Source organism: Salvelinus alpinus, chromosome 30 (genome assembly GCF_045679555.1).
Source record: "Salvelinus alpinus chromosome 30, SLU_Salpinus.1, whole genome shotgun sequence".
Classification (NCBI taxonomy): Eukaryota; Metazoa; Chordata; class Actinopteri; order Salmoniformes; family Salmonidae; genus Salvelinus; species Salvelinus alpinus.
The window spans coordinates 13,993,481-14,020,987 of NC_092115.1; the positions used below are offsets into that span (position 1 = coordinate 13,993,481).

Genomic DNA, 27,507 nt, shown 5'->3' on the forward strand with positions numbered 1-27,507 from the left:
CAAAGTTGTCGTTGCTTTTAGTTTTGTGGTTATGGTTCCCAATATCCTCCTCCCTCTCCTAACCCAGGAGTCAGCATCAGCCTGCTGTATTGCCATTTGCAAGGCCGTGATCACAGGACATGACGACTGGAAGATCGGCACGACTAAGATCTTCCTAAAGGTGCAGTTAAACCTAGATTTTCCTGTCCAAGTCAAAATGATTCTAAGCCGTAATGTGTACACCACCCAGCCGGGGAAGGATATGGCTTGAAAACGTACCTCAATCCATGTCACGCCCTGACCTTAGAGAACCTTTTTATTTCTCTATTTGGTTAGGTCAGGGTGTGATTTGGGTGGGCATTCTAGTTTGTCTATTTCTTTGTTGGCCGGGTATGGTTCCCAATCAGAGGCAGCTGTCTATCGTTGTCTCTGATTGGGGATCATACTTAGGCAGCCCTTTTTCCCACCTTCAGTTGTGGGATCTTGTTTGTGTGTAGTTGCTTTCTGCACTGCATATAGCTTTATGTTCGTTTTTGTATTTTGTTGTTTTTCGGTGTCATTTTAATAAAATAAAAATGTACGCCTACCACGCTGCACCTTGGTCTTCATCTTTCAACGAGCGTAACAATCCAAGGGTGGAAGATGACGCTGTACTCCTAGTTATGCCATCAGCTGGGCTAGACAATCTGGACCCTCTCTTTCTAAAACTATCTGCTGCCATTGTTGCAACCCCTATTACCAGCCTGTTCAACTTCTCTTTCATACCGTCCGAGATCCCCAAAGATTGCAAAGCTGCCGCAGTCATCCCCCTCTTCAAAGGGGGTGACACTCTAGACCCAAACTGCTATAGACCTATATTTATCCTGCCCTGCCTCTCTAAAGTCTTCAAAAGCCAAGTTAATAAACAGATCACTGACCATTTCGAATCCCACCGTACCTTCTCCACTGTGCAATCCGGTTTCCGAGCCGGTCACGGGGTGTTAAGGTCACCTAACAGAACGAACTCTGAAGCTAGATGGGGGGCGATCAATTCACATATGGTATCCAGGGCACAGCTGGGAGTGGAGGGGGGGGGGGGGCACCTTGTCGACAAAGGATCCAAGCCAGATGGCGAAAGAGGAATTGTAGTTGTAGTAATTTAGTTTGCTAGCCGGGAGATGCGCCTGGCTCACGGATAACTGGTGCTAGCTTCGGGTCAGGGGCGTTAGCCACTATAGCCACTCGGTAGCAGCGGTGATCCGGTGCCAAGGTCCAGAGCTTACGGCAAGGATCCAGTGGAGTAGTGGATTCTAGCCATGTTTGGGTGGAGTCCGGGTGAACAACTGAGTAGGCCGGGAGGTGGGCCTGGCCTGGCTCAGGGCTAGCTTCGGTACTGGGTCACTCGGTGGCAGCTAGCTAGCTGTGAAGATCAGGAGTAATGGTCCAGGGTTTACCGCAGGAATCCGGCGTTGTAGTGGAGAAACAGTCTGATACTGGTAGGCTGGCAAGTATTATCCAGTCTAAAAAAAGGGCTGGTATCTGTGCAGAAGGTAAAGGCCGCTAGCAGTGGCTAACAATGACTAAATAGCTTGTAGCTAATTAGCTGGTTAGCTTCTGATGGCTAGCTTCTGATGGCTAGGTGGTTCTGGCTAAGGTCTAAAAAAGTAAATAATTGCGGGTCCGTATCACATTGGGTGAGGCAAGTTTCCGGAAGGTATAACTGATTTAAAATGGAAAAGAGATTGAAAATAAAATTTAAATATATACAAAAAAGGACGAAAAATACCAAAGTACACGAGAGGACGAACAAAACACGTCTGCACTGCTACGCCATCTTGGAAGAGCAGCCATGTTGTAACAGCAGTGATGGAATCCCAAATGTCACTTAAAGCAATTCGAATCTGTTTCAATGATGTTGGTCTATGTTTTTGAAAAGGTCCACATTAGTCGTCTATAACCTATCTCCACCCTCTTCCCATTCAGGATGCCCATGACTCCCTACTGGAGTGGGAAAGAGAGCGAGAGCTCAACAGGAAAGCCCTCATCATCCAGAGGGTCATTCTTGGCCACAGAGACAGGTAAATGAGGAACACTGAGACACACAGCTTGGAAGGAACACAGGATAGAAAATGGCATGCGACATGTCATACCTGACACAGGGACTTCAATGTTTGGGATGTTGTAAGACATTACATATCACACTGGCAGTGGTCACTGACAATACCCCAATCTAAAGGTTTACCACAGAGTTACATACAGTTGTTACTATTGTTTTAATACAGTAGTTCTTACAGTCTGCGCTATTGATGTTTTGTTGAAATCTATTCCTCTTGTAGGAAGAGCTTTGTAAAGAAAAGGAGAGCCGCGGTGGTGATACAGAAGCATTGGAGAGGTTACAAAGACAAGAGACAATATAGAAAGGTAAGTCACTGGCTAAGTTTCAAGTGGCGATTAGGGAGGTCTAATGCCGAAAAAGAAAGACAATTCTTGTCTACTTTACCAATATTTTCTCCTCTTTTTGCCAAAAAATGAGTGTGAAGTTCTAGTATTTAGCTACACCACTACATGGTAAAAAAGTAATTAAATACTGAAAACACTACCAATATTTGAATTGAGTTCAACTACCACCAAGCTACAGCAAAATACTATTAAATTACTAGTTGAACTACATATAGTTCACTACACCACAACACTGGTAAGGAGTCAACTCAGATACACTTTTGTAGACAAACTGGGGTGATATTGATTAAATGCCCTAGCTAAGGAGTGCACATTATTGTGCCGATAGAGATTTTCAAATGTTCTTTTTTTATAGGCTGGATCAGCTTTTAACATATCTTTCGGTTTTATCTCTGCTGCTCACATTTACCTTCTACAAACATAATTTATCCTCCTCTGCGTCTTGTTCGACTAGCTCCAGCGAGGCTTTCAGCGTCTGCAGTCTAAGATCCGTGGTCGTCTGTCCCGGCTGCATTACCTGAAGGAGCTGGTGGCGGCCGTCACTATGCAGTCCCAGGTGCGCGGGTACCTGGCCAGGAAGAGTTATAAGAGCAAGAGAAAAGCTGTGACTGTCCTCCAGGCACACACCAGAGGCATGCTGGCTAGGAAGACCACCAACAAGATGAGGACAGATGTGAGTTCTGACAATTGAGAAAAGTGTGTGTGTGTGATTGCAAGCCTGTTTTTGCACCTGTGTGCAAATGCAATATATCTGTGTGTGTGTGTATGTGTGTGTGTGTGTGTGTGTGTGTGTGTGTTTGTGTGTGTGTCTGTGTTAGGCATTCCTATCAGCCCGGGAGCGGGAGACGAGGGAGCAGACAGCCGCAGAGCTCCAGCGGAGGCTAGAGGAGGTCCTCAGCCAATCACAACAGGCTGTTGCCGAGCCAGAGCCAGTCAGTGAGCAGGAAATGGTGGAAACCATGTTTGAATTCCTGCCCCACAAAGTGTCAGTAGGAGGGCGGGAGGGCCCGGCTCCAGAGGGCTTTGAGGTGATGCTCACAACCAATAGTGGATCTTAATGTCATATCAACATAGGTTTCCATTTGCTATAGTCTTATATGTCTTATTACCTCAGTGATGAACACTGCTAACAGAATGACCACATCCACCTAATCCTCTCTTCTCATTGAAGAAGCATTATAATATTCTACTATTCTCTCCAACTCAAAGAAAAAAGTATCTAACTGAGTATCCAACTGCACTCTCCCTATCCGTCCTCAGGACTTGGAGAGAACGCGAACAATCCCAGAGGTGACTGAGGAGAGCCGAGAGGAGAGTCAAGATGAGAGCCCAGTAGAAACCCCAGCTCCGGTAGTAGTACAAGTACCAGTACCAGTACTAGCTCGGACTGAACCAACTCCTGCACCAGCACCAGTACCAGTGGAGCTACCAGTGGTGGAGTACAATGATGAGGATGAGGAGTTCTCCTTCATCAAGTTCAGTGCTCTGCACTTCCAGGGCTCTGCTACCCACAGTCACATAACCCAGAGGCTGCGGCAGCCCCTGCTATACCACGAGGACGAGGGGGACACACTGGTGAGAAGTCAACATCAGGCTTCTGTGTCTCTGAGGGATCCAAAGCAAGGATGGCATTTTTCTTCCTCTGTCACATATTCCACATTATAAACTGGGTGGTTCTAGCACTGAGTACTGATTGGCTGAAAGCCGTGGCATATCAGACCATACACCACGGGTATAACACAACATGCCTTTTTACTGCTCTAATTAAGTTGGTAACCAGTTTATAATAGCAATAAGGCACCTCTGGGGTTTGTGGTACATGGCCAATATACCACGGCTAAGAGCTGTATCCAGGTACTCCGCGTTGCGTCGTGACTAAGAACATGCCCGTAGCCGTAATATATTGACCAAATACCACACCCGCCCGGGCCTTATTTCTTAATTCTCCTCTCCTCCTCCTCCATTTTCCTCCTGCTGTTTTTGTTTTGTTCCTCACTTCACCCCATTCTTTTATTTTCCCTTCCATTCCCCACTTTCTCCTCTCCTCTTCACTCCTCTCATCTCCATTCCTCTCTGCTCCGCTCCTCTCTGCTCCTCTCCAGGCCTGTCTGACAGTATGGTGGATCATCTTGAGGTTCATGGGGGACATTGCTGAGCCTAAACAGATCAACCAGGAGCCCTCCACCGTCATCCAGAAGAACCTTGGCCAGAGACAGAACAGGAGGCTCAGCAATCTGGTGGGCCTGGATCAGGTACTGAACATAAGGCCTTACTAGGACTTAACCTTATATTCAACTCAGTTCAATAGGACTTTATTCATCCCTGACGGGCAATAGGAAAAATATCGCTACTCACTGATTCCCTTAATGTGATGACAATAGACACTTGTGTCATTTTGTGTGTTTCTAATAGTTTCCTATTGTACTGAGTTTTTGCTGACTGAATTCACCCACTCAACAGTTTGTCAGATGTCTAATTCGTCATATACATTTTTCCATCAGAAAATACTAAGGAAAAATAGAAAGAAAGAAGGAATGGGGAACAGAAAAGCATCGGCCATTATAGATGAGGTATGTTACATACACATTATTTTGTCTTCAGAACTAAAATGAGTCTGAATATCCATGATGTAAGAACACAGGCTAATTGTCCAGATGGGATACAGTTTATGTGAAATTGATGTCAAAAGTAGATATTTTTGTTGTTGTGCATTTTAGCTAACCCTACTCTTTTCCTAACCTTAATCTAATTCTCCTAAACTACTAAGTCATTTCTCCTAACATGCTGCCTAAGTTTTCCTAACCTGCGAAGAAAAGGCAAATAGGACATAAGCTGTATCCGCTCCAGACTAAACCGGCTAATTGTCTCGTTGTGCTCCTCATCTCCTCCAGCCAGAGACTATGACGGAGGACAAAGACATTCTAATTGGAGAGGGGCGCACTTTGGATCGGCCAATATCCGACCTGGAAAAACTGCACATTATTGTTGGATACGCCCTATCCAGACGAGATATAAGGTAACAAACCGAATTACAACACGTAAACAATGTTACTCAGATATTTCCCAGTTATTGATGTCTACAAAAGTAATTTGTTTGTCATCCCCAAACTGTTTCATTCAGAACTAATAAAGGATTACAGCTACAGTTGCAATGCAAATGAATTGGATCCAATCAAAACTTATAGATAGCTAACTTGAGCCCTGTCTGTCCTTGTTTGTCCGTGTAGGGATGAGATCTATTGTCAGATCATTAAACAGCTGGTGAACAATAAGAACCAGAAGAGTTCCCTCAGAGGCTGGGTCCTCCTGTCCATCTGTCTTGGTATCTTCCCCCCAACAGAACTCCTTATGCAGGTCAGGCTAAAGTTGACATTTTTTCACCTGTGGCTGTATGTCTTAAGACGCTGTGTTTTTACGTATAGTCATACTGAATTTATAACCCAGGCCCCACTCAATCAATTACATACACTGTAATTCTATTCTATTCCACTCCACAGTATCTGGAGAGCTTCCTGCGCAGAGGGCCAAGTAGCTATGGTCCGTACTGTGCTGAGCGCCTGCGTCGCATCGTGGCCAATGGGGAGCGAGGCGAACTGCCTTGTTGGATAGAGCTTCAGGTAAGATCCATGACAGAGACATACTCATCTGGGTGCCATCTCCCTTCTGACACAATGCAACAGAATTGGGGGGGTAGGCCTGTCAGGACTCAAACCCGGGTCCAACACAATAGCCAAAGAATATCAAATCTCTTGACGATGTCGCTAGGTGTCGACATGCTGCTGTTAAGCAGTATCAACACTACAGGTCATGGATAGTATTCATGACAAATGTCGCGTTCAAAACAACTGGGAACTCGGAAATCTCTGACTTCCGACTTCAGTGCGTTCAAGAGAACTGGGAACTCTGAAAAAAAATGCTCCGATTAGGAAAAATTGTTTCGAACGGTCATCCAACTCGGAATTCCAACTCTGGAACTGAGGCCTCTTTCTAGAGCTCCGACTTTCTGACTGATGTCATGATTTGACCTCGTAATTTTCTGAGTTCCCAGTTGTCTTGAAATCCCCATCAGAGCAGGTTTGGTCAGACAACAATACATTGACTGATTAGAAACAGACTGGCACTCATGTTAAATGATGAGAGGTCGCATCAGAGTTATGTGAGAGACAGTTTCTTAACTACAGCTACATGCGCCAACCACTGCTAATATCCCACCTACTCCAACATATGAAATCGATTATCTGTTTTTGCTCTGCCGACATATCTTTATGGCGGCAGGTAGCCTAGCGGTTAGAGAGGTGAGCCAGCAACCGGAGGATTTCCTGCTCGAATCCTGGATCTGACAGGAAAAATCTGTTGGGAAGTGAGCTGGCAACCAGAGTGTTGCTGGTATCAAATATTAGATGCTATTGCCTACCGTTGTGCCCTTGAGCAAGGCACTTAACCCCACACAACAACTGCTCCACGGGGCCCCAGTGTGGTAGCCCCCTGTTCCAACCTGTCCAACCCCTATATGTGTCTTTTGGAAGGGTTGGGATAAATGGAAGTCAATGTTCGGTTCGACCTTGTGTACAATTGATGAATAAGGTGATCTTACAATGAATCTTATGACAGTGACTGTATTAGTAAGGAGACAGGACACCAAAACCGTATGTGTGCAGTACAGAGCAATATGGGTCCTGTAGTAAGTAGTAAATTATACTGCAAGGACTAATTATTCCCATGTCTCCACCTTCCCACATGTAGGCCGTCAAGACCAAGAAGCCCACACAAGTATCTGTGGCCCTGATGGACGGCCTTAGTGTCAGCCTGCCTGTTGACTCAGCCTGTACCTCTGCTGAGGTGTGCCAGGCTCTGGCCAAGAAAGTCAACATCAAGGATACCTACGGATTCTCTCTTTACATCGGCTTCTATGAGAAGGTGAAGGAAACCCCCAAGGGTTTTGGGGATACCTAGCCATGCAACTAAAACGAGTACATACAGATGTAGGATCTTAATTTGAGCCAGTTTGCTACAGCAGGAAAATAATCCTGCAGCAACAGGAAATGTGAATTATTATGTGGATTATAATTCATGGATATTTTTGTAGGAGTTGATATATTTTTCGTAAGGGAAAAACAAGTCTGTAATTTCTAAGTGGATATTACAAACTCCAGAAGCTTTTTTTACAACTCAAATACAGTACAAGTTTGAAATCTCCTGCATTACAGGAATGTTCTCCTGTAAAAGGGTGATCAAATGAAGGTCCTACATCTGTATTGACAAAGAAGATACATAATAAATACAACAGTGTCAATAGGTACTCTTCTTAGTCGCATGGCAAGGGGATACCTAACTGTGGTGTCCTGGGTACTGGGCATCATGCCTTTGAAGTTGCTCATTCAGTGTCAGTTCAATATTGAGATTGAAAAGGGACAACATTGACTTGATAGCATTTGACTACCATTTATTAGCATCTTCACTAGCTTTCAGAAGTTGACCAACATTGACTTGCTTTGACTAGCCCTGTGACATGTTTTGACTAGCTCTGCCATATTTTGAACAAGCCATGTGACATGTTTTGACTAGCTCTGCCATATTGTGAACAAGCCATGTGACATGTTTTGACTAGCCCTGTTACATGTTTTGACTAGCTCTGACATGTTTTGACTAGCTCTGACCTGTTTTGACTAGGCCTGTGACATGTTTTGACTAGCCCTGACATGTTTTGACACTGTGCTTTTTTCCAGGTGTGGTCCCTGGGCAGTGGCGGGAAGCACGTGATGGACGCTATCTCGCAGTGCGAGCAGGAAGTGAGGCGGAAGGGCGAGGAGGAGCAGCATGCCTCCTGGAGACTCTACTTCCGCAAGGAGTTGTTTACGCCCTGGCACGATTCCTCGATAGATGCCGTCAGCACGGATCTCATCTACAGACAGGTCATCAGAGGCCTCAAGTCTGGGGAGTACCATTCTGAGAAGGTGCGTCGTTGTTTTATTTATTTTTTTGAACCTTTATTTTGACAGGGAGTCAATGCTGAGACCAAGGTCTCTTTTCCAGATGAGCCCTGTTTAATTCAACAATACACATCAAAATCCAATACACACATTAAACTACACATCCTTATACACCTTAAAATAAGCGTTATTATATACAATACATGAAAAGCAAAACACAATCGTAAAAAACAGTACACCGCCTAAGACTCCACCCACCCAGACAATGTGGATATCATATCACTGATGGTGACATTGTGAAAGTAGCCTCCACTACTCTCGAGGGTAGGTTGACCATGAACCAAGCATTAATCTTAGGAGTCACAATGTCTCACTGAACTCTATGTAAGAAATCAGAAAAATCAATTACCACTATTGTTGAAAAAAAGAAAAGATATAAAGACTGCTTATGTTTTGAGGTGGAAATTTTATTAACTAAACAACTAAACTGTCTTTCTTTATTCATTGGACCTAAACAGACTTTGTATTTATTTGTTGTGTCATCCAGGAGGATGACTTTGTCCAGCTGGCAGCGATGTACTACTATGTGACGTTTGGGTCAACCAACAGTGTAGAAAATGCCAAGAAGGTGGTGGGGGAATGCATCACTACTGAACTTATTGAGACCAAGTCACAAGGAAAATGGATTCAGCTGGTCACCGCAGCACATACACAGGTACTGCTACTCACTGGTGCAATAAGTCATGGCCAGACAACCTGTAGTATATTCTGTTCTAAAATTCCTGCTATTCAGTGTGCTATCCCTGTCAAGTAAAGTTCGGCAAAGTAAAATAAATAATTACATTGAAAAGTTAAAGTTAAGTAGAATAAAGGAAAGTTAATGCCAGACAAAATGATTCAACTAATAATGATCCTAATCATTCTCACCAGGGTCCTTTCATAAACAGCAGAAGGAGCACAGACAGCGTGAAGGGGGATGTGGTTGACTACGCTCGTCAGAAATGGCCCATCTTCTTCTCCAAGTTCTACGAGGTTACGCAAATGTCAGGTAAGTCTAACAGGAATATGTCCGCATAATGTACCAAGTGAAGTTTCTATCATTTTTCATGATGAAGCTTTTAGTTGGTTTAAATCAGGCAAAATATTTATTTTATTTGTCAAAGACAATTTTATAACTAAGATATTTGTATACCCACAGGACCTCCTCTATCCAAAAGCAATTTTATTGTGGCCATCAACTGGAATGGGATCTCCTTTCAGGACGAGAAAGAGAAGAAGCTCCTTGAGCTGCCCTACCCAGAGGTGACTGGGGTGAACAAGTCCAGGTATGAACAGGCTATACCAAGGCCCTGTTTAAATATGTCAGAAATGCATCCTTCCTTCTTCCCTTCGAAGTGATCACTGATCTGATTTGGTTGGTTTTGAGGTAATGGAGTGATAACCTTACTCACAGCTATCCAATCACTTATAGGTCTGTTGACCTCAAGGAAACAAGGAAGGATGCATTTCTTAAGTATTCTAACAGGGCCCAGAATACATAGCCAGAACCTAGTTTTATACACTGGCTGTTTATTGCTCAGTTGTCAGGTAGTGGTGGTCGTCATGGTTCACATACTCCCTCATACCGACATTCAATCCACCATGAAGTTATTACATACATTTCACATACGTTTCATATGTTCATCAGTGATGACGGCAGGATCGACAGCAGTCAGTCTGTGAGCCTGGCCACACTGAGAGGGCAGTTCCTACTGCAGTCTGTGGAGGCAGGGGAGATGGCTGACCTGATCCAGTGGTACCTGGAGGGCCTGAGGGAGCGCTCCGTCTACGCAGTGGCCCTGCAGGACATCAACAGGCAGGGTAAGAATATGACAATAAATCACTTGATCACTCACCTCACAGCTGAGGTTCACTGATTTTGGATACGTTTGTTAAGCTTTGTATCTCTGAGGTACAGAGGGTAAGTTACAGTAGATGGACGTATGTCAGAATCATAATACTTACTAGTATATCTACAGACACTTCATAACTGAGGTTCATCCATTTGGATGAGATGGGTCAAGGCCATGCTGCGTAGCACTGCTTAAGAGGGGTGGGTATCTGGATCTTTTCCATTGAATTCTAATGCTGTAAATTGTAGTGGAAAACAATGTATTTGTCCCCGTCAGATAACAACAGGTAGTAGGTAGTCAGTGTTTAACAGAAAACAATATCCTAAAAGAACCCTTCATATACAGTAGGTGTTTTTGGCTGGGGATCATGCATGACCTAACATGGTTTCTCTTATATACAGAGCATTTGGAAAGTATTCAGACCCCTTGACTTTTTTCACATTTTGTTTCAGCCTTAATCTGAAATGGATTAAATGAAAATGTTTTCCTCATCAAGCTACACACAATACCACATAACGACAAAGCGAAAACAGGTTAAGACATTTTCGCAAATGTATAAAAAAATAAAAAAACAGAATACCTTATTTACATAAGTATTCACAACCTTTGCTATGAGACTCGAAATTGAGCTCAGGTGCATCCTGTTTCTACAACTTGATTGGAGTCCACTTGTGGTAAATTCAATTGATTGGACATGATTTCGAAAAGCACACACCTGTCTGTATAAGGTCCCACAGTTGACAGTGCGTGGCAGAGCAAAAACCAAGCCATGGGGTCAAAGGAATTGTCCATAGAGCTCCGAGACAGGATTGTGTCAAGGCACAGATGCGAGGAAGGTAACCAAAAAATTTCTGTAGCATTGAAGGTCCCCAAGAACACAGTGACCTACATCATTCATAGGTTGAAAGAGTTTGGAACCACCAAGACTCTTCCTAGAGCTGGTTTCCCGGCCAAACTGAGCAATCGGGGGAGAAGGGCCTTGGTCAGGGAGGTGACCAAGAATCCGATGATCACTCTGACTGAGCTCCAGAGTTCCTCTGTGGAGATGGGAGAACCTTCCAGAAGGACAACCATCTCTGCAGCACTCCGCCAATCAGGCCTTTATGGTAGAGTGGCCAGACGTAAGCCACTCCTCAGTAAATGGCACATGACAGCCCGCATGGAGTTTGCCAAAAGGCACCTAAAGACTCTCAGACCATGATAAACAAGATTCTCTGGTCTGATGAAACGAAGATTGAGCTCTTTGGCTTGAATGCTAAGCATCACGTCTAGAGGAAACCTGGCATCATCCCTACGGTGAAGCATGGTGGTGGCAGCATCATGCTTTGGGGATGTTTTTCAGCGGTATGGACTGGGAGACTAGTAAGGATCGAGGGAAAGATGAACGGAGCAAAGTACAGAGGGATACTTGATGAAAACCTGCTCAGAACCTCAGACTGTGGCGAAGGTTCACCTTCCAACAGGACAACGGCCCCAAGCACAAAGCCAAGACAACGCAGGAGTGGCTTCGGGACAAGTCTCTGAATGTTCTTGAGTGGCCAAGCCAGAGCTGAGACTTGAACCCGATCGAACATCTCTGTAGAAGAGACCTGAAAATAGCTGTGCAGCGACGCTCCTCATCCAACCTGACAGAGCTTGAGAGGATCTGCTGAGAAGAATGGGAGAAACTCCCCAAATACATGTGTACCAAGCTTGTAGCATAATACCCAAGAAGACTCAAGGCTGTGATCGCTGCCAAAGTTGCTTCAACAAAGTACTGAGTAAAGAGTCAGAATACTTATGTACATGTGATATTTTTTTTATATATTTTTTTATAAAGTCAGCAAAAAAAGAAACGTTTTCTCACTGTCAACTGTGTTTATTTTCAGCAAACTTAACATGTGTAAATATTTGTATGAACATAACAAGATTCAACAACTGAGACATAAACTGAACAAGTTCCACAGACATGTGGCTAACAGAAATGGAATAATGTGTCCCTGAACAAAGGGGGGTCAAAATCAAAAGTAACAGTCAGTATCTGGTGTGGCCACCAGCTGCATTAAGTACTGCAGTGCATCTCCTCCTCATGGACTGCACCAGATTTGCCAGTTCTTGCTGTGAGATGTTACCCCACTCTTCCACCAAGGCACCTGCAAGTTCCCGGACATTTCTGGAGGGAATGGCCCTAACCCTCACCCTCCGATCCAACAGGTCCCAGACGTGCTCAATGGCATTGAGATCCGGGCTCTTCGATGGCCATGGCAGAACACTGACATTCCTGTCTTGCAGGAAATCACGCACAGAACAAGCAGTATGGCTGGTGACATTCTCATGCTGGAGGCTCATGTCAGGGTGAGCCTGCAGGAAAGGTACCACATGAGGGAGGAGGATGTCTTCCTGTAACGCACAGCGTTGAGATTGCCTGCAATGACAAGAAGCTCAGTTCGATGATGCTGTGACACACCGTCCCGGATCATGAAGGACCCTCCACCTCCAAATCTATCCCGCTCCAGAGTACAGGCCTCGGTGTAACGCTCATTCCTTCGACGATAAACGCGAATCCGACCATCACCCCTGGTGAGACAAAACCGTGACTCGTCAGTGAAGAGCACTTTTTGCCAGTCCTGCCTTGTCCAGCGACGGTGGGTTTGTGCCCATAGGCGACATTGTTGCCGGTGATGTCTGGTGAGGACCTGCCTTACAACAGGCCTGCAAGCCCTCAGTCCAACCTCTCTCAGCCTATTGCGGACAGTCTGAGCACTGATGGAGGGATTGTGCGTTCCTGGTGTAACTCGGGCAGTTGTTGTTGCCATCCTGTACCTGTCCCGCAGGTGTGATGTTCGGGTGTACTGATCCTGTGCAGGTGTTGTTACACGTGGTCTGCCACTGCGAGGACGGTCAGCTGTCCGTCCTGTCTCCCTGTAGTGCTGTCTTAGACGTCTCACAGTACGGACATTGCAATTTATTGCCCTGGCCACATCTGCAGTCCTCATGCCTCCGTGCAGCATGCCTAAGGCACGTTCACACAGATGAGCAGGGACCCTGGGCATCTTTCTTTTGGTGTTTTTCAGAGTCAGTAGAAAGGCCTCTTTAGTGTTCTAAGGTTCCTAACTGTGACCTTAATTGCCTATCTTCCTTAAGCTGTTAGTGTCTTAACGACTGTTCCACAGGTGCATGTTCATTAATTGTTTAAGGTTCATTGAACTAGCACGGGAAACAGTGTTTAAACCCTTTACAATGAAGATCTGTGAAGTTATTTGGATTTTTACAAATTATCTTTGAAAGACAGGATCCTGAAAAAGGGACATTTCTTTTTTTGCTGAGTTTACATTTGCACTGTACGTGGGGGACTTACTACTACTCTCTCTCTCTCTCTCTCTCTCTCTCTCTCTCTCTGCATGCTGGGAGTGTTTGGTGCATGCTGGGAATTGAATGATTGATTGAGTGAGTGCGTGTGTTGTGTAGAGTAAGATATTCAGAACTTTCCTTCGGTTTTTTCTTTCTTGGTGGCATTCTTTGGTTTCTTCTGTGCATGATTAAGATTATTATATATTTTTTTTTTGTTGTGTGGTAGAATTAAGTATTTAGGTTTTTTCGTATCGAAATTACCTTGATTTTGGCGGGGATGGCTTCCAGAATTGGAATGCCGTCCCTGTCACTTCGGCACGGCTTTAGGTGTGTCACTGAAGCTACTGTCACGGTGGAGGAGTTTCTGGTCGCCGTAGGAGAGAAGGTAGGATACGATAATGTTGCGTATGCGTCACGGATGAATAAAGCGGTGGTGGTATTTCTTAAGGAAGAGCGCCTTGTTGATCGTATGGTTGAGCAGGGCGTACTTCTTAAGGGAATGTTTATTCAAGTTACCCCGCTTTTTTCTCCGTCAACAAGGGTAACGATTTCAAATGTACCACCGTTTATTCCAAATGAGCTATTGGAGCGCGAGTTATTGCGCTTTGGGAAGTTTGCAAGCTCAATTAAGGTTGTTCCGTTGGGTTGCAAACACCCGGCGTTGAAACAGGTTATGTCGTTTCGGCGACAGGTGTTTATGTTTTTGGACTCACCGGAGCAGACTTTAGAGATATCGTTTAAAGTCAAGTATGACAATAGAATGTATATGGCGTATGCTAGTACGGGTAGTCAACGGTGTTTTGAGTGTGGGGATGTTGGCCATAAGCGACATGCTTGCCCGAAAAGGGAGAAGGCAGAGGGAGGGGCGCAGGTGGTCATCGTAACGCCTGGGCCCACTGATGTAGGGAGAGGTGGGCTGACAGTGGTTGAGCAGCCACAAGCACCTGTTGCCGAGGAACAAGTTATCCGTGTTGAAGAGCCAGTTCCTCAGACTGGTGAGGAGGTGCCCAGTACGAGTACTGGGGCACAGGAGGGGGTTCATATGGAGTTAATCTCAAAGGTAGTGGAGGAGATGCCCACTACGAGTAATGGAGTACAGGAGGGGGTTCATGTGGAGCTAATCTCACAGGTAGTGGAGGAGATGCCCACTACGAGTAATGGAGTACAGGAGGGGGTTCATGTGGAGCTAGACTCCAAGGGAGTGGAGGAGATGCCCACTACGAGTAATGGAGTACAGGAGGGGTTTCATGTGGAGTTAGGCTCCCAGGTAGTAGAGGAAATGCCCACTACGAATAATGGGGTACAGGAGGGGGTTCATGTGGAGTTGGGCTCTCATGTAGTGGAGGAGATGCCCACCACGGGTAATGGGGTTCAGGTGGGGCTAGTCTCCCAGGTAGTGGAGGAGATGCCTGGTACGAGTGATGGGGTGCAAGTGGGGAGTGTTGAAAGGGATGTGGTAGAGGGGAGTCAGTGGTCTGTGGCCTCAGCTGAGGAGGATCAGGAGAAGGATATGGATATCTCTTCTGATATGACAGCAGCTGGTGAGGACTCAATTTATGATCTAGAGGAGGTAAATGGGTTTCTGGATCAGACTTTTGGGAAATCTGTAAAATTGGCAGAATATTTTGATGTTGATAAGTTTGTGAGGTCAGCTGTGATGTTACAGAAGACGGTGGGGTTAGACCAGTTGAGTGAGAAGAAGCGGTTTCGCTTGAGGAAATTTGTTACTGCTGTTACAGCAGCAAAAGGTGGTGGGAAACGTGGTCAGGTTAATAAGAAAAGATTTAAATAATGATGATGATCATGCTTCATAGGGTGTCTTTTTTCTCTTTGGTTTCTCTGTGGTATCTTCTGCTTTTCCTTTCTCTTTTCTACATGGAGGTACTAAGGGTAGGCTCTCTCAATATTAATGGGGGAAGGGACAGAAATAAGAGGGGTTGGGTTTTAGAAGAAATAAAACAGAAAAGGCTTAATGTAGTTTTCCTACAGGAGACACATAGTGATGAGGATAATGAGGTTGACTGGGGAATGTGGTGGGAGGGGCAGCATATACTCAGTCATGGTACTAATTTCAGTGCTGGGGTGGCCATCTTGTTTTCCTCAGGTTTAGGGGTGACTGTGATATCTACAACAGAGATTGTCAAGGGTCGGGTTTTATTGGTCAAGGTGGATGTTATGGGGTTTTTGTTTGTTTTTTTGAATGTTTATGCTCCTAATGAGGGTACCGAGCGTCTTGTTGTGTTTGATAAAATAAAAGAAACCTTAAGACAGTGTGACCAAGAGGGGTGTATGGTTGTAGGGGGGGACTGGAACTGTACTGTGGATTTTACTGTTGATCGCAACGCTGAAGAACCTCACCTGCGGTCAGCCACTTTCCTGTCTGGCTTACTAACTGAGTTAGAGCTTTCTGATGTGTGGAGAGTAAGGAATGCAAAAGTTAGGCAATACACATGGTTGAAAGTGAATGAAGGTCGTGTCAGTGCAGCAAGGTTAGATAGGTTGTACGTATCTGATCAATACTGTAGTAGGGTTGGAAGGGGTGCCATTACTCCTGTGGGTTTCTCTGATCATCACATTATAACTGTTGATATTCACTTGTCCTGTCCACGAAGGTCATCACCTTACTGGTATTTTAATGTTAAATTGTTACATGATGTCAAGTTTTGTGAAAGGTTTTTGTTGTTTTGGGAAAAATGGAGGGTTACAAAAGGGAATTTTGAGTCCTTGAGACAATGGTGGGATGTTGGGAAGGCCCAAATACGAGTATTTTGTCAACAGTATACTGCTTTGTCTCAAATTGAAGTTAAAGAGACTATCAATGCCCTTGAACAGGACATCAAATCAATTGAATTGAAGCTGCTCACTCAGAATGACCCTGGACTAGTAATGAACTTACAGGACAAGAGACATGAACTGAGGTCGTTTCTGCATGAAAGAGTGAAAGGTGCCTTGATTAGGTCTCGTTTCGCTTCCCTCAAGGATATGGATGCTCCTAGTGCCTTTTTTTTAAACCTTGGACAGTCGAAATTACAACGTAAACAGATGGTCTGCCTTCGTCTCCCTGATGGGAAGGTGACCACGGATGACAGTGAAATGCGTCAACATGCCGTGGATTTCTACTCTGCCCTCTATAAGGCGGAGGATTGTGACTCTCTGTGTACTGAACAGTTGTTACATGGTCTTCCTAAATTGGGACCTGAACAGAGAGTCGCATTGGACTCTGACATTACGCTGCAAGAGCTGTCCACAGCAGTTATGCAGCTCTCAACAGGCCGAGCCCCTGGCATTGATGGTTTACCATCTGAGTTCTATAAGCACTTTTGGGGGTCTATTGGGGAGGATTTTTATGAAGTGGTGTGTGAATCTTTTCATGAGGGTTCTCTTCCTGTATCCTGTCAACGTGCGGTGCTTTCACTGTTGCCAAAAAAGGGGGATTTGGCTCTCATAAAAAATTGGAGACCTGTTGCTTTGCTGTGTGCAGAATATAAAATAGTTTCAAAATGTCTTTCAAACAGGTTGAAAGAGTATCTGGGATTGTTGGTCCACAAGGACCAGTCCTACTGTGTACCTGATCGCTCAATTGTTGACAACTTGTTTCTGATAAGAGATGTTCTAGACATTTGTAAACTGTCTGATGTAAATGTGGGTTTACTTTCTTTGGATCAGGAGAAGGCTTTTGACCGAGTGGACCACCAGTATTTGTTCAAAACGATGAAAGCCTTTGGGTTTGGGGATGTTTTTTTGTCTTGGATGAATTTACTGTATGCTGGGGCCTCGTGTATGGTGAAGGTGGGGGGTGGTTTGAGTTGCCCCATCCCTGTCCAAAGGGGTATCAGGCAGGGATGCCCAATTTCAGGGCAGTTATATAGTCTGGCGATTGAACCAATGCTTTGTTTTTTAAGAGCGAAGCTTACTGGTTTCTCTGTGCCAGGTGTAATGAAGGGTCCCACGATAGCACTGTCTGCGTATGCAGATGATGTGACAGTTTTTATTACAGGGGCTGAGGATGTTAAGGTTCTCTCAGACGCTTTAATGGTGTATGAGGGTGCCTCCTCAGCTAGAGTCAATTGGGGAAAGAGTGAAGCGCTGTGGGCAGGTCAGCTTCAGATAGGGTCCGCTCCACGGTTACCAGGGGGGCTTCAGTGGGGCAGAGATGGGATGAAGACATTGGGTGTTTTTCTAGGCTCTGATGTCTTTCAGAAAAAGAACTGGGAGGGTGTAGTGGAGAAAGTGTGTGCCAGACTGTCAAGATGGAAATGGGTGCTACCCCAGTTGTCTTATAGGGGAAGGGTACTGGTAATTAATAATCTTGCTGCCTCTACCCTGTGGCACAGACTAATGATTTTGCAGCCACCAAAGGGTCTGATACAAGAGCTTCAGAGGACCCTTGTCAATTTCTTCTGGTCTGGACAACACTGGATCAAAGCTGCAGCTTTGTACCTGCCACTGCACGAGGGGGGGCAAGGCCTGGTGGACATTTCCTCTAGGATCATGGCTTTCCGGCTTCAAGCAGCCCAGAGACTGTTGTACAGTGACGGTTCTAGCTGGGTCGACACAGCCTACGCACTGATGAGGAGAGCAGGCTGTTTGGGCTTAGACAAGCACCTTTTCCTCTTAAAGCTGGAGGGGGGTGAGTTGAATGGCCTGACTCCATTCTATGAGTCTGTTATGCAGGCTTGGAGGATTCTGGTCAAGTCCCGTAAGGCCGGCACGCTACCAGGGATGTGGCTTTTTGAAGAGCCTCTTTTTTATAACACTGCCATCCAGTCCAGTGCTCTGGGTTCAGCCAGCCTGCGTTCATGCCTGTTAGGTGTCGGGTGCACCAAGCTGGGTCATCTGATGCAGAGCAGGAGCAGATCGTTGGAGGAGCTGGGAGAAAGAGCGGGGATCCGATCATCTCGCCTACTGAGGAAGGTCGTCGCTGAGGTCTGTGACTCCTTGCCAGTTCTTCATCGTCAGTATGTGACTGACATTTCCAATTCTGATCGGTGGAAGGAGGGTCTGGATTATGTGTTCCCTGCACTGATTGTTAGTGCTGCGGTGGGGGCATTTGAGGAGGACGTGGGGATGCTGCTTTCCTTCGATACCCCGGAGCTGGGGGATTTCAAGGAGGTGGGAAAGAAGGCCATGTACAGAATATGTGTAAAGGTGTCCCATGCCTCTTCCCTGGAAGGGGTAAAATCGACGAGGTGGGCGGGTGTGCTTGGTCCAGGTGCTTCCCCAAAAGGCTGTTGGCGATCATTATACAAACTGCCGATTGATAAGAGGACAGCTGACCTCCAATGGAGGATCATACATGGAGCTATAGCCACCAACATGCATCTGGTACACCTGGACCCTACTGTTGGGGAAGGGTGTCCATTCTGTGCAGAGTCTGAAACTCTGGCACACCTGTTTTTACTGTGTCCCAGGTTGGTCGGGATGATTGACCTGATCACTGACTGGTTCTCAACGTTGGGAGAGGTTTTCTCTTCCCAACTGTATATATTTGGGCCAAAGTACAGGTTCAGTCAAAAGGGTGTCGTTGTGTTGCTTAATTTTGTGTTAGGGGCAGCAAAATTAGCGATATGGAAGACCCGAAAGAACAGTATTCGGGGACAAGGGTCTGTGGATGTGGTGGGAATGCTGGAGGGAATGGTGGCAGCGAGACTAAGGGTTGAGTTTGCCTATTATAAACTTGTCAACAATATTGATCTGTTTTTGAGTATATGGGGTATTCAGAGGCTGTTGTGTTTAGTTACTGTGGAGGAGGAGTTGGAGTTGTGTTTTTAATTGATGTGTAACTGTGGTTTTGTATGAGTATTTATTGTGTGGTGGGCTCCCAGACCCAATAAAGATTATTTCAAACTCAACTCTCTCTCTCTCTCTCTCTGTGTCTCGCTCTCTCTCTGTGTGTGTCTGTCTCTCTGTCTCTCTCTCGCTCTGTGTGTGTGTCTCTCTCTCACTCTCTCTCTCTCTTGCTCTCGCTCTCTCTGTCTATCTCTCTCTCTGTCTCTCTCTCTGTCTCTCTCTCTCTCTCTCTCTGTGGCTCTCTCTCTCTCTCTCTCTGTGTGTGTCTCTCGTATCTCTCTCTCTCTCTCAAACTGCAGACGACCCCACGTTCCTGAGCTACAAGAGAGGGGACATGCTAGTCATCCTGAAGGACGGAGAGTACTCCCCTGACCGGGGCTGGATCAAAGGCACTAACGAGCGCACCGGGAACACCGGCGCCGTCTCCACGGATACCGTCCTGGTTCTGCCAACCCTTGACAAGCCCAGCGATACCACACTGGTAAGACGGTTCTAGACTCTAACAGAATGTTCTAGACTTAAAATACTTATTGAAAACTTCACTCGAGTGATGTTTCAATTCATATGGTTAGAAGAATAGGTCATAGAACAATAGTCTGGTCCCAGATCTGTTTGTGCTGTCTGGGACTAGGCCAATTAAACAGTGCACACATTGTACAAATAAGAGGGTGATACAAATGGGATTGGGATATTACTGAGATACGAACATAGTGCTAATGGGGAAGTGCATGATAAGATTCTTTATTTTATTCGATTTTTTATTTTTTCCCCCTTTTTCTTTCCAATTTTGTGGTATCCAATTGGTAGTTACAGTCTTGTCCCATCGCTGCAACTCCCGTACGGACTCGGGAGAGGTGAAGGTCGAGAACCATGTGTCCTCCAAAACACAACCCAGCCAAGCCGCACTGCTTCTTGACAGAATAACCGCTTAACCCGGAAGGCAGCCGCACCAATGTGTCGGAGGAAACATCGTACACCTGGCGACCGTGTCAGCGTGCATTGCGCCCGGCCCCTCTCAGGAGTCGCTAGTGCGCGATGGGACAAGGACATCCCTGCCGGCCAAACCCTCCCCTAACCTGGACGACGCTGTGTCAATTGTGTACCGCCCCATGGGTCTCCAGGTTGCGGCCGGCTGCGACAGAGCCTGGGCTCGAACCAGGATCTTTAGTGACACAGCTAGCACTGCGATGTAGTGCCTTAGTCATGATAAGATTCTTATAAGCTAATAAGTGAACATGGATGCATTCCGTTACAGATAGTTGTCCCTACGGGAAACAACGTAATGGACCCTTGGTGGATTTATTCCTTACACCTAACCAGTTGGAATGCTGCCCATATGTTGGGCAGACTTGTGAGCATTGTTAGATGGTGGAGCAAGTCGACATCAAGTCCCTATTCTTCGAGGGATTGTGGAAGGGGAAGACTATTATCTTGTGGTCGTATTAACATTGTGTTTTTCTTTGGTTGAACCACAAGAGTCTACTGAATCTGAGCCCAGATCAGAGGACAGTGGCTCAGAACGCACCCGCCAGGGAAGAGGCAGTGTCCCCCGTCTCACTGAAAGAGTTTGCCTATGACTACTTCAGGTAGAATCCACTCTCACTACTATTTCAACGACATCAATAACCATTTTAACTTTAATAATTACCACAAACATTTGTAAATGAATCATCGATTTAACAAAGGAGTATTCCAATGTGACAGTAATCTGACCAATTATCTCACTACTACAGTTTGCACAATTAACAGTATATTTCCTGGTTATACCATTATCAATACAGCACGTTAACCTGAGCTATTTCCTTGGTTTCTCTTAGGCAGCCTGGTAAAGAAGGGGGCCGCGGGGCGCAGGCCAGAGGCAGGGAGAAACTTTGGGCTGCCTCCAAAGAACCCATAAAACAGCCCCTACTGAAGAGTCTGGTGGGCAACACCGACCTCAGCCATCTGGCCTGCATCTCCTTCACTGATATCCTTTACTCAAATACTTTATTTGTTAAAGGGGATGTTCAGGATTTGACATCTTGATGTTAGATGGTTCCTCGCCCTGAAGTAGTCTACGGGCCACGACAAACTGGTTCGGGTTTTCTTTAAATAGCCACTACAAACTTCAGTGAACTTAGCCAACTTCAGCTACTTTCAGGTTGAGAAACCATCTAACATCAAGTTGTAAAATCCTGAACTTCCACTTTAATGTACGGTTGATGTTCATATTGATATTGAGGTGAACACTGGATAACAACAAGGAATATTTTTAATAGGTGTTGAAGACACTAGGGAGCGATTACACCTGGACTTATTGTTACTGGAGACCTTTAAACGATAAATAAAATGACTTTTTTTTACAATGGCGTGGCAGTTAGCGAATTATCCTAATAAATATGTCTCTCCAAGTGGAGTTTGCTAAACGTTTGCTATTGTCCTTAGCCTTTCCCTCACCTATCCTAAAGTACATGGGAGATTACCCTATCAAACAGGTGCGCCAGCCCATAGAGCTGACTGACCAGATCTTTGGTCCGGCCACTCAGCATGTGCCTTTACAGGACGAGGTCTACTGCCAGATCATGAGGCAGATGACCAGTAACAACAGCAGGTATGTGTGGTAATATACAGCCATGTCAGCTATTTCTCATGTATTACTAGGAAATAACCACAGATCATGAGGCAGATGACCAGTAACAACAGCATGTGTATGTGTGGTAATATACAGCCATGTCAGCTATTTCTCATGTATTACTAGGAAATAACCACAGATCATGAGGCAGATGATCAGTAACAACAGCATGTGTATGTGTGGTAATATACAGCCATGTCAGCTATTTCTCATGTATTACTAGGAAATAACCACAGAGATGTACAGTATATGTCTGATGTTCTATTTTTAATTATATGATAATACTCTCTCACTCTCCCCCCCTCTCTTTACTCTCTCCCCCCCTCTCTCTACTCTCCACCCCCCCTCTACTCTCCACCCCCCCCTCTACTCTCTTCCCCCCCTCTCTACTCGTCACCCCTCTCTCTACTCTTCCCCCCTCTCTCTCTTCCCCTCTCTCTACTCTTCCCCCTCTCTCTACTCTCTCCCCCCCTCTCTCTACTCTTCCCAATCTCTCTACTCTCTCCCCTCCTCTCTCTACTCTCCCCCCTCTCTCTACTCTCTCCCCCTCTCTCTCTCTACTCTCTATTATATCCATCTCACCTTCCCTCTCTCTCCCCCTCCCTCTCTCTCCCCCTCCCTCTCTCTCCCCCTCCCTCTCTCAGAATGAGTGTAGACTATGGTTGGCAGCTCCTTTGGCTGTGTACCGGCCTCTTCCCCCCCAGTCAGATCCTGCTGAAGTACACCCAGCGTTTCCTAGAGTCACGGCCCAGAGAGCCCCTGGCTGCAGACTGCCTGCAACGGCTACAAATGCTAGTCAGGTGGGGCTCCAAAGCACACTGTAGTGAATTTGGGAGGCAGTGTGAAAAGGCCTCGAACTAAATGTCCCTACAAATCCAACACCCAAGCCATGACACCAAGAGGTCTCAATCTGAATATCTTGGATGAAGTTGCTGGAGTTGTGCTGAGGATGCTACAAAATATGGTATTGAGATGTTAAATACTAAAATGAGTGGGGGGAAATGAATGCTATACTGTCCTCTTGTTGTAGTATGGAGCCCAGGAAGCTGCCTCCCCATCAGGTGGAGGTGGACGCCATTCAACAGGACAGCAACCAGATCTTCCATAAAGTCCACTTCCCTAACGACAGAGCTGAGGTAGAGAGCTTCTTCTTTGCCTCATATGATCACTAGGATCACTGATCACTATGATTATTATGATCACTAACCCTTATGATCCCCATGATCACTGATCCTTATGGTCACTGATCCCTATGATAACTATGAATTTCTCACATCCACTTACATATGGTATCTGAACTTTTGTCACAGTGGAAACTATCTGGCTGGCTAAATCTACAGAAATATAATAATACAGAAATGTTGATTAATTATGCTCATTGTCCATGTGAAATACATTTAATGAAATAAATGAAATGTGTCAATTCTTTATTTAGCTCTTCGAGGTGACATCAACGTCTAGGATTCGTGACCTTGTTCGTAACATTGCCTACAAGCTCATTCTGGCCTCAGCTGACGGTTACAGTCTCTTCATGAAAACGCCAAACAAGGTTCAATTCAAGCTCATTTAACTGGTTTAGTTAGTCCGGGTAGTTAGTCCGGGTAGTGTAAGTGAATGTATGTTTATTTTTTCTCTCCCCTTCTTGCTTTCAGGTGGTGAGCTTACACGACCAAAACTACTTCTTTGACAGTTTGAGGGAGACGACAGACCAACCTAAGAAAACGAAGAGAGCCAGAGAGGTGAAGAAAGGAGGTAAAACAGAGGGTAAGGCGCAGTACTGAATTTAACAGATAAAGTTTTGAGCTCAGTACTGGATTTAACAGAAAGTTTTGAGCTCAGTACTGGATTTAACAGATAAAGTTTTGAGCTCAGTACTGGATTTAACAGATAAAGTTTTGAGCTCAGTACTGAATTTAACAGATAAAGTTTTGAGCTTATGCCGCAACCGTTTGTGGTAGATGGTGGCAGATTGTGGTAAATTGCGTCATTCTGGCAACAATGGCTGATACTTAAATAACGTGCCATAGAGTTATGCGGCACCCCGCAAGCTATGCTGCAGTATGCCAAGACTTTTAAAGGAAGAACCACTGTACAATAAAATCTAGCATCCACCATATTGTCCTTATATGTACATCGTAGCCCTAAAACAGTCAAAAACATATAATGTAAGCAAAAGGTCAAAGTAAACTCTCACTCCCACCAAGTTGTCAGTGGATGAAACTGTTATGTTATGCTACACTATGCTATACTAAGCTATGCTATACTAAACTATACTATGCTATACTAAGCTATGCTATACTAAACTATACTATGCTATACTAAGCTATGCTATACTAAACTATACTATGCTATACTAAGCTATGCTATACTAAACTATACTATACTATACTAAGCTATGCTATACTAAACTATACTATGCTATAAGGACTGATGAACATTTGTGTTTCAGGAGGTCCAGCCACCATGCCCTACCTGGTTATATTCATGAGGAAGCTGTGGTTCAACGTGACCCCAGGAAGAGACCTGACCGCTGACCTCACTTTCCATTTCCCACAGGTCGGGCATGAAAGACACAGACAGACAGGCACACACACAGACTACTGTACATTTCTGGTAGTAGAATTAGTTTTTATTCATCATTCAAATCTCCCAATGGCGTCAATGGGTAATGATTACGCTAAAGAGTTATGCATCTCAACCTGTATTCAAACCGCTGTAAATAGTGAGTAAGCGGGGTGAACCCAGAACCCAGTTAACTCATAACTCATACACAAACCTCTCCCCTCAGGAGTTGCCCAAGTACCTGCGTGGCTACCACAAGTGTACCAAGGAGGAAATGACCAGCCTGGCTGGCCTGCTGTTCCGGGTCAAGGTGGACACGGACAGGTCCCAGTTTGTCATGATTCCCAGGATGCTGAAGGAGCTGGTGCCAGCTGACGAGATGAAAACCATGTCCCCAGAGGACTGGAAGAAGGTAAGGAGGAGGATGAGGATGAGGAGACAACAGACACCTATGGTACACTGTCAGTCCTTCTCATTTTATTGAGCTTTATATGATATTTGGCATACATCTCTTGCTCTCTCTATTACAAAGCAGATGGCTCATTCCAATAAAGCATAATTTATGCAATTAGAACTGCCATCATGACCTCAAGACAAGTTATTCAACCACTACCAAAACAGTGTTCTTAGTAAATTAATAGCGAACCATTATGACAGAAATTTGGGCCAGATTTATATCACAGATATGTCAATATTTGAAAGCATACCATATATATATATATATATATATATATATACACAGTTGAAGTCGGAAGTTTACATACACTTAGGTTGGAGTCATTAAAACTCGTTTTTCAACCACTCTACAAATTTCTTGTTAACAAACTATAGTTTTGGCAAGTCGGTGAGGACATGCACGTTGTGCATGACACAAGTCATTTTTCCAACAATTGTTTACAGACAGATTATTTCACTTATAATTCACTGTATCACAATTCCAGTGGGTCAGAAGTTTACATTCACTAAGTTGACTGTGCCTTTAAACAGCTTGGAAAATTCCAGAAAATTATGTCATGGCTTTAGAAGCTTCTGATAGGCTAATTGACATAATTTGAGTGAATTGGCGGTGTACCTGTGGATGTATTTCAAGGCCTACCTTCAAACTCAGTGCCTCTTTGCCTGACATCATGGGAAAATCAAAAGAAATCAGCCAAGACCTCAGAAAAGAAATTGTAGACCTCCACAAGTCTGCTTCACCCTTGGGAGCAATTTCAAAACGCCTGAAGGTATCATGTTCATCTGTACAAACAATAGTACGCAAATATAAACACCATGGGACCACACAGCCGTCATACCGCTCAGAAAGGAGATGTGTTCTGTCTCCTAGAGATGAATGTACTTTGGTGAGAAAAGTGCAAATCAATCCCAGAGCAACAGCTAAGGACCTTGTGAAGATGCTGGAGGAAACAGGTACAAAAGTATCTTTATCCACAGTAAAACGAGTCCTATATCGACATAACCTGAAAGGCCTCTCAGCAAGGAAGAAGCCACTGCTCCAACCCGCCATAAAAAAGCCAGACTACGGTTTGCAACTGCACATGGGGACAAAGATCGTACTTTTTGGAGAAATGTCCTCTGGTCTGATGAAACAAAAATAGAACTGGCTTGCAAGCTGAAGAACACTATCCCAACCGTGAAGCACGAGGATGGCAGCATCATGTTGTGGGGGTGCTTTGCTGCAGCAGGGACTGGTGCACTCACAAAATAGATGGCATCATGAGGATGGAAAATTATGTGGATATATTGAAGCAACATCTCAAGACTTCAGTCAGGAAGTTAAAGCTTGGTCGCAAATGGGTCTTCCAAATGGACAATGACCCCCAAGCATACTTCCAAAGTTGTGGCAAAATGGCTAAAGGACAACAAAGTCAAGGTATTGGAGTGGCCATCACAAAGCCCTGACCTCAATCCCATAGAAATTTGTGGGCAGAACTGAAAAAGCGTGTGCGAGCAAGGAGGCCTACAAACCTGACTCAGTTACACCAGCACTGTCAGGAGGAATGGGCCAAAATTCACCCAACTTATTGTGGGAAGCTTGTGGAAGAATACCCAAAACATTTGACCCAAGTTAAACAATTTAAAGGCAATGCTACCAAATACTAATTGAGTGTATGTACACTTCTGACCCACTGGGAATGTGATGAAATAAATAAAATCTGAAATAAATAATTCTCTACTATTACTCTGACATTTCATATTCTTAAAATAAAGTGGTGATCCTAACTGACCTAAAACAGGGAATTTTTATTAGGATTAAACGTCAGGAATTGTGAAAAACTGAGTTTAAATGTATTTGCTAAGGTGTATGTAAACTTCCGACTTTAACTGTATATATATAGTAATAAAGAAATACCAACATTTCTGAATCTTTCTGTTTTCTTCTTCCCGTATAGCACATCATCGCCTCCTACAACAAGCAGGCCGGGATCACCTTGGACGAGGCTAAAGTGGCCTTTCTAAAAGGCATCTGCCACTGGCCGACGTTCGGCTGTGCTTTCTTCGAAGTAAAGGTAAGTTAGCAGACAGCTCAAGTCGATACAAAAATGATACATACAGACACCAACCATCCCATTGGTGAATTTCTGTATGCTCTTGCTTCACAGCAAACCTCTGAGCCGAGTTACCCGAGTATCATGCAGATTGCAATCAGCAAGCAAGGAGTCAACTTCATCAACCCCAAAACAAAGGTAAACGTACCATTGTTTTTTTATATGATTATTTTGATTTGATCAACATTCAGAGCATTTTTTATCTTTAATCTATAGTACATTTACTGACAGATTGTCATATAATTATGCTGACATCAGGTGCAGTTTCCTAAAAATCTGAACGCTTACATGTGTGCCGTGGAAATTACCACCAGGGACTTAAAGTCAAACTTAAATGAATCATTCTGTATTATCAGCAAGCTGGAGAGATTCCAACAAACTTAATGCACCATAGTACACGTCGGTCGGGAGCTCTCCCGGGGCAG

General features: G+C 44.8%; 1 protein-coding gene across 1 annotated transcript in view; it reads left to right on the plus strand.

The window, feature by feature from the left end:
* Positions 1-27,507, plus strand: part of LOC139559566 (unconventional myosin-VIIa-like) — a 38,555-nt gene that overhangs the window by 9,877 nt on the left and 1,171 nt on the right. Inside the window, exons 17-45 of the mRNA XM_071375667.1 lie at positions 68-160; positions 1,942-2,036; positions 2,295-2,379; positions 2,873-3,091; positions 3,237-3,446; positions 3,679-3,993; positions 4,521-4,670; positions 4,920-4,988; positions 5,310-5,434; positions 5,646-5,772; positions 5,916-6,035; positions 7,162-7,335; positions 8,145-8,372; positions 8,896-9,063; positions 9,279-9,396; positions 9,547-9,673; positions 10,036-10,208; positions 19,660-19,841; positions 20,837-20,946; positions 21,178-21,326; positions 21,797-21,950; positions 22,616-22,771; positions 23,002-23,107; positions 23,407-23,520; positions 23,624-23,735; positions 24,421-24,527; positions 24,760-24,945; positions 26,927-27,043; positions 27,137-27,220. Coding sequence (XP_071231768.1) covers positions 68-160; positions 1,942-2,036; positions 2,295-2,379; positions 2,873-3,091; positions 3,237-3,446; positions 3,679-3,993; positions 4,521-4,670; positions 4,920-4,988; positions 5,310-5,434; positions 5,646-5,772; positions 5,916-6,035; positions 7,162-7,335; positions 8,145-8,372; positions 8,896-9,063; positions 9,279-9,396; positions 9,547-9,673; positions 10,036-10,208; positions 19,660-19,841; positions 20,837-20,946; positions 21,178-21,326; positions 21,797-21,950; positions 22,616-22,771; positions 23,002-23,107; positions 23,407-23,520; positions 23,624-23,735; positions 24,421-24,527; positions 24,760-24,945; positions 26,927-27,043; positions 27,137-27,220 — 4,173 coding nt within the window. The remainder of the gene's footprint in view (positions 1-67; positions 161-1,941; positions 2,037-2,294; positions 2,380-2,872; positions 3,092-3,236; positions 3,447-3,678; positions 3,994-4,520; positions 4,671-4,919; positions 4,989-5,309; positions 5,435-5,645; positions 5,773-5,915; positions 6,036-7,161; positions 7,336-8,144; positions 8,373-8,895; positions 9,064-9,278; positions 9,397-9,546; positions 9,674-10,035; positions 10,209-19,659; positions 19,842-20,836; positions 20,947-21,177; positions 21,327-21,796; positions 21,951-22,615; positions 22,772-23,001; positions 23,108-23,406; positions 23,521-23,623; positions 23,736-24,420; positions 24,528-24,759; positions 24,946-26,926; positions 27,044-27,136; positions 27,221-27,507) is intronic.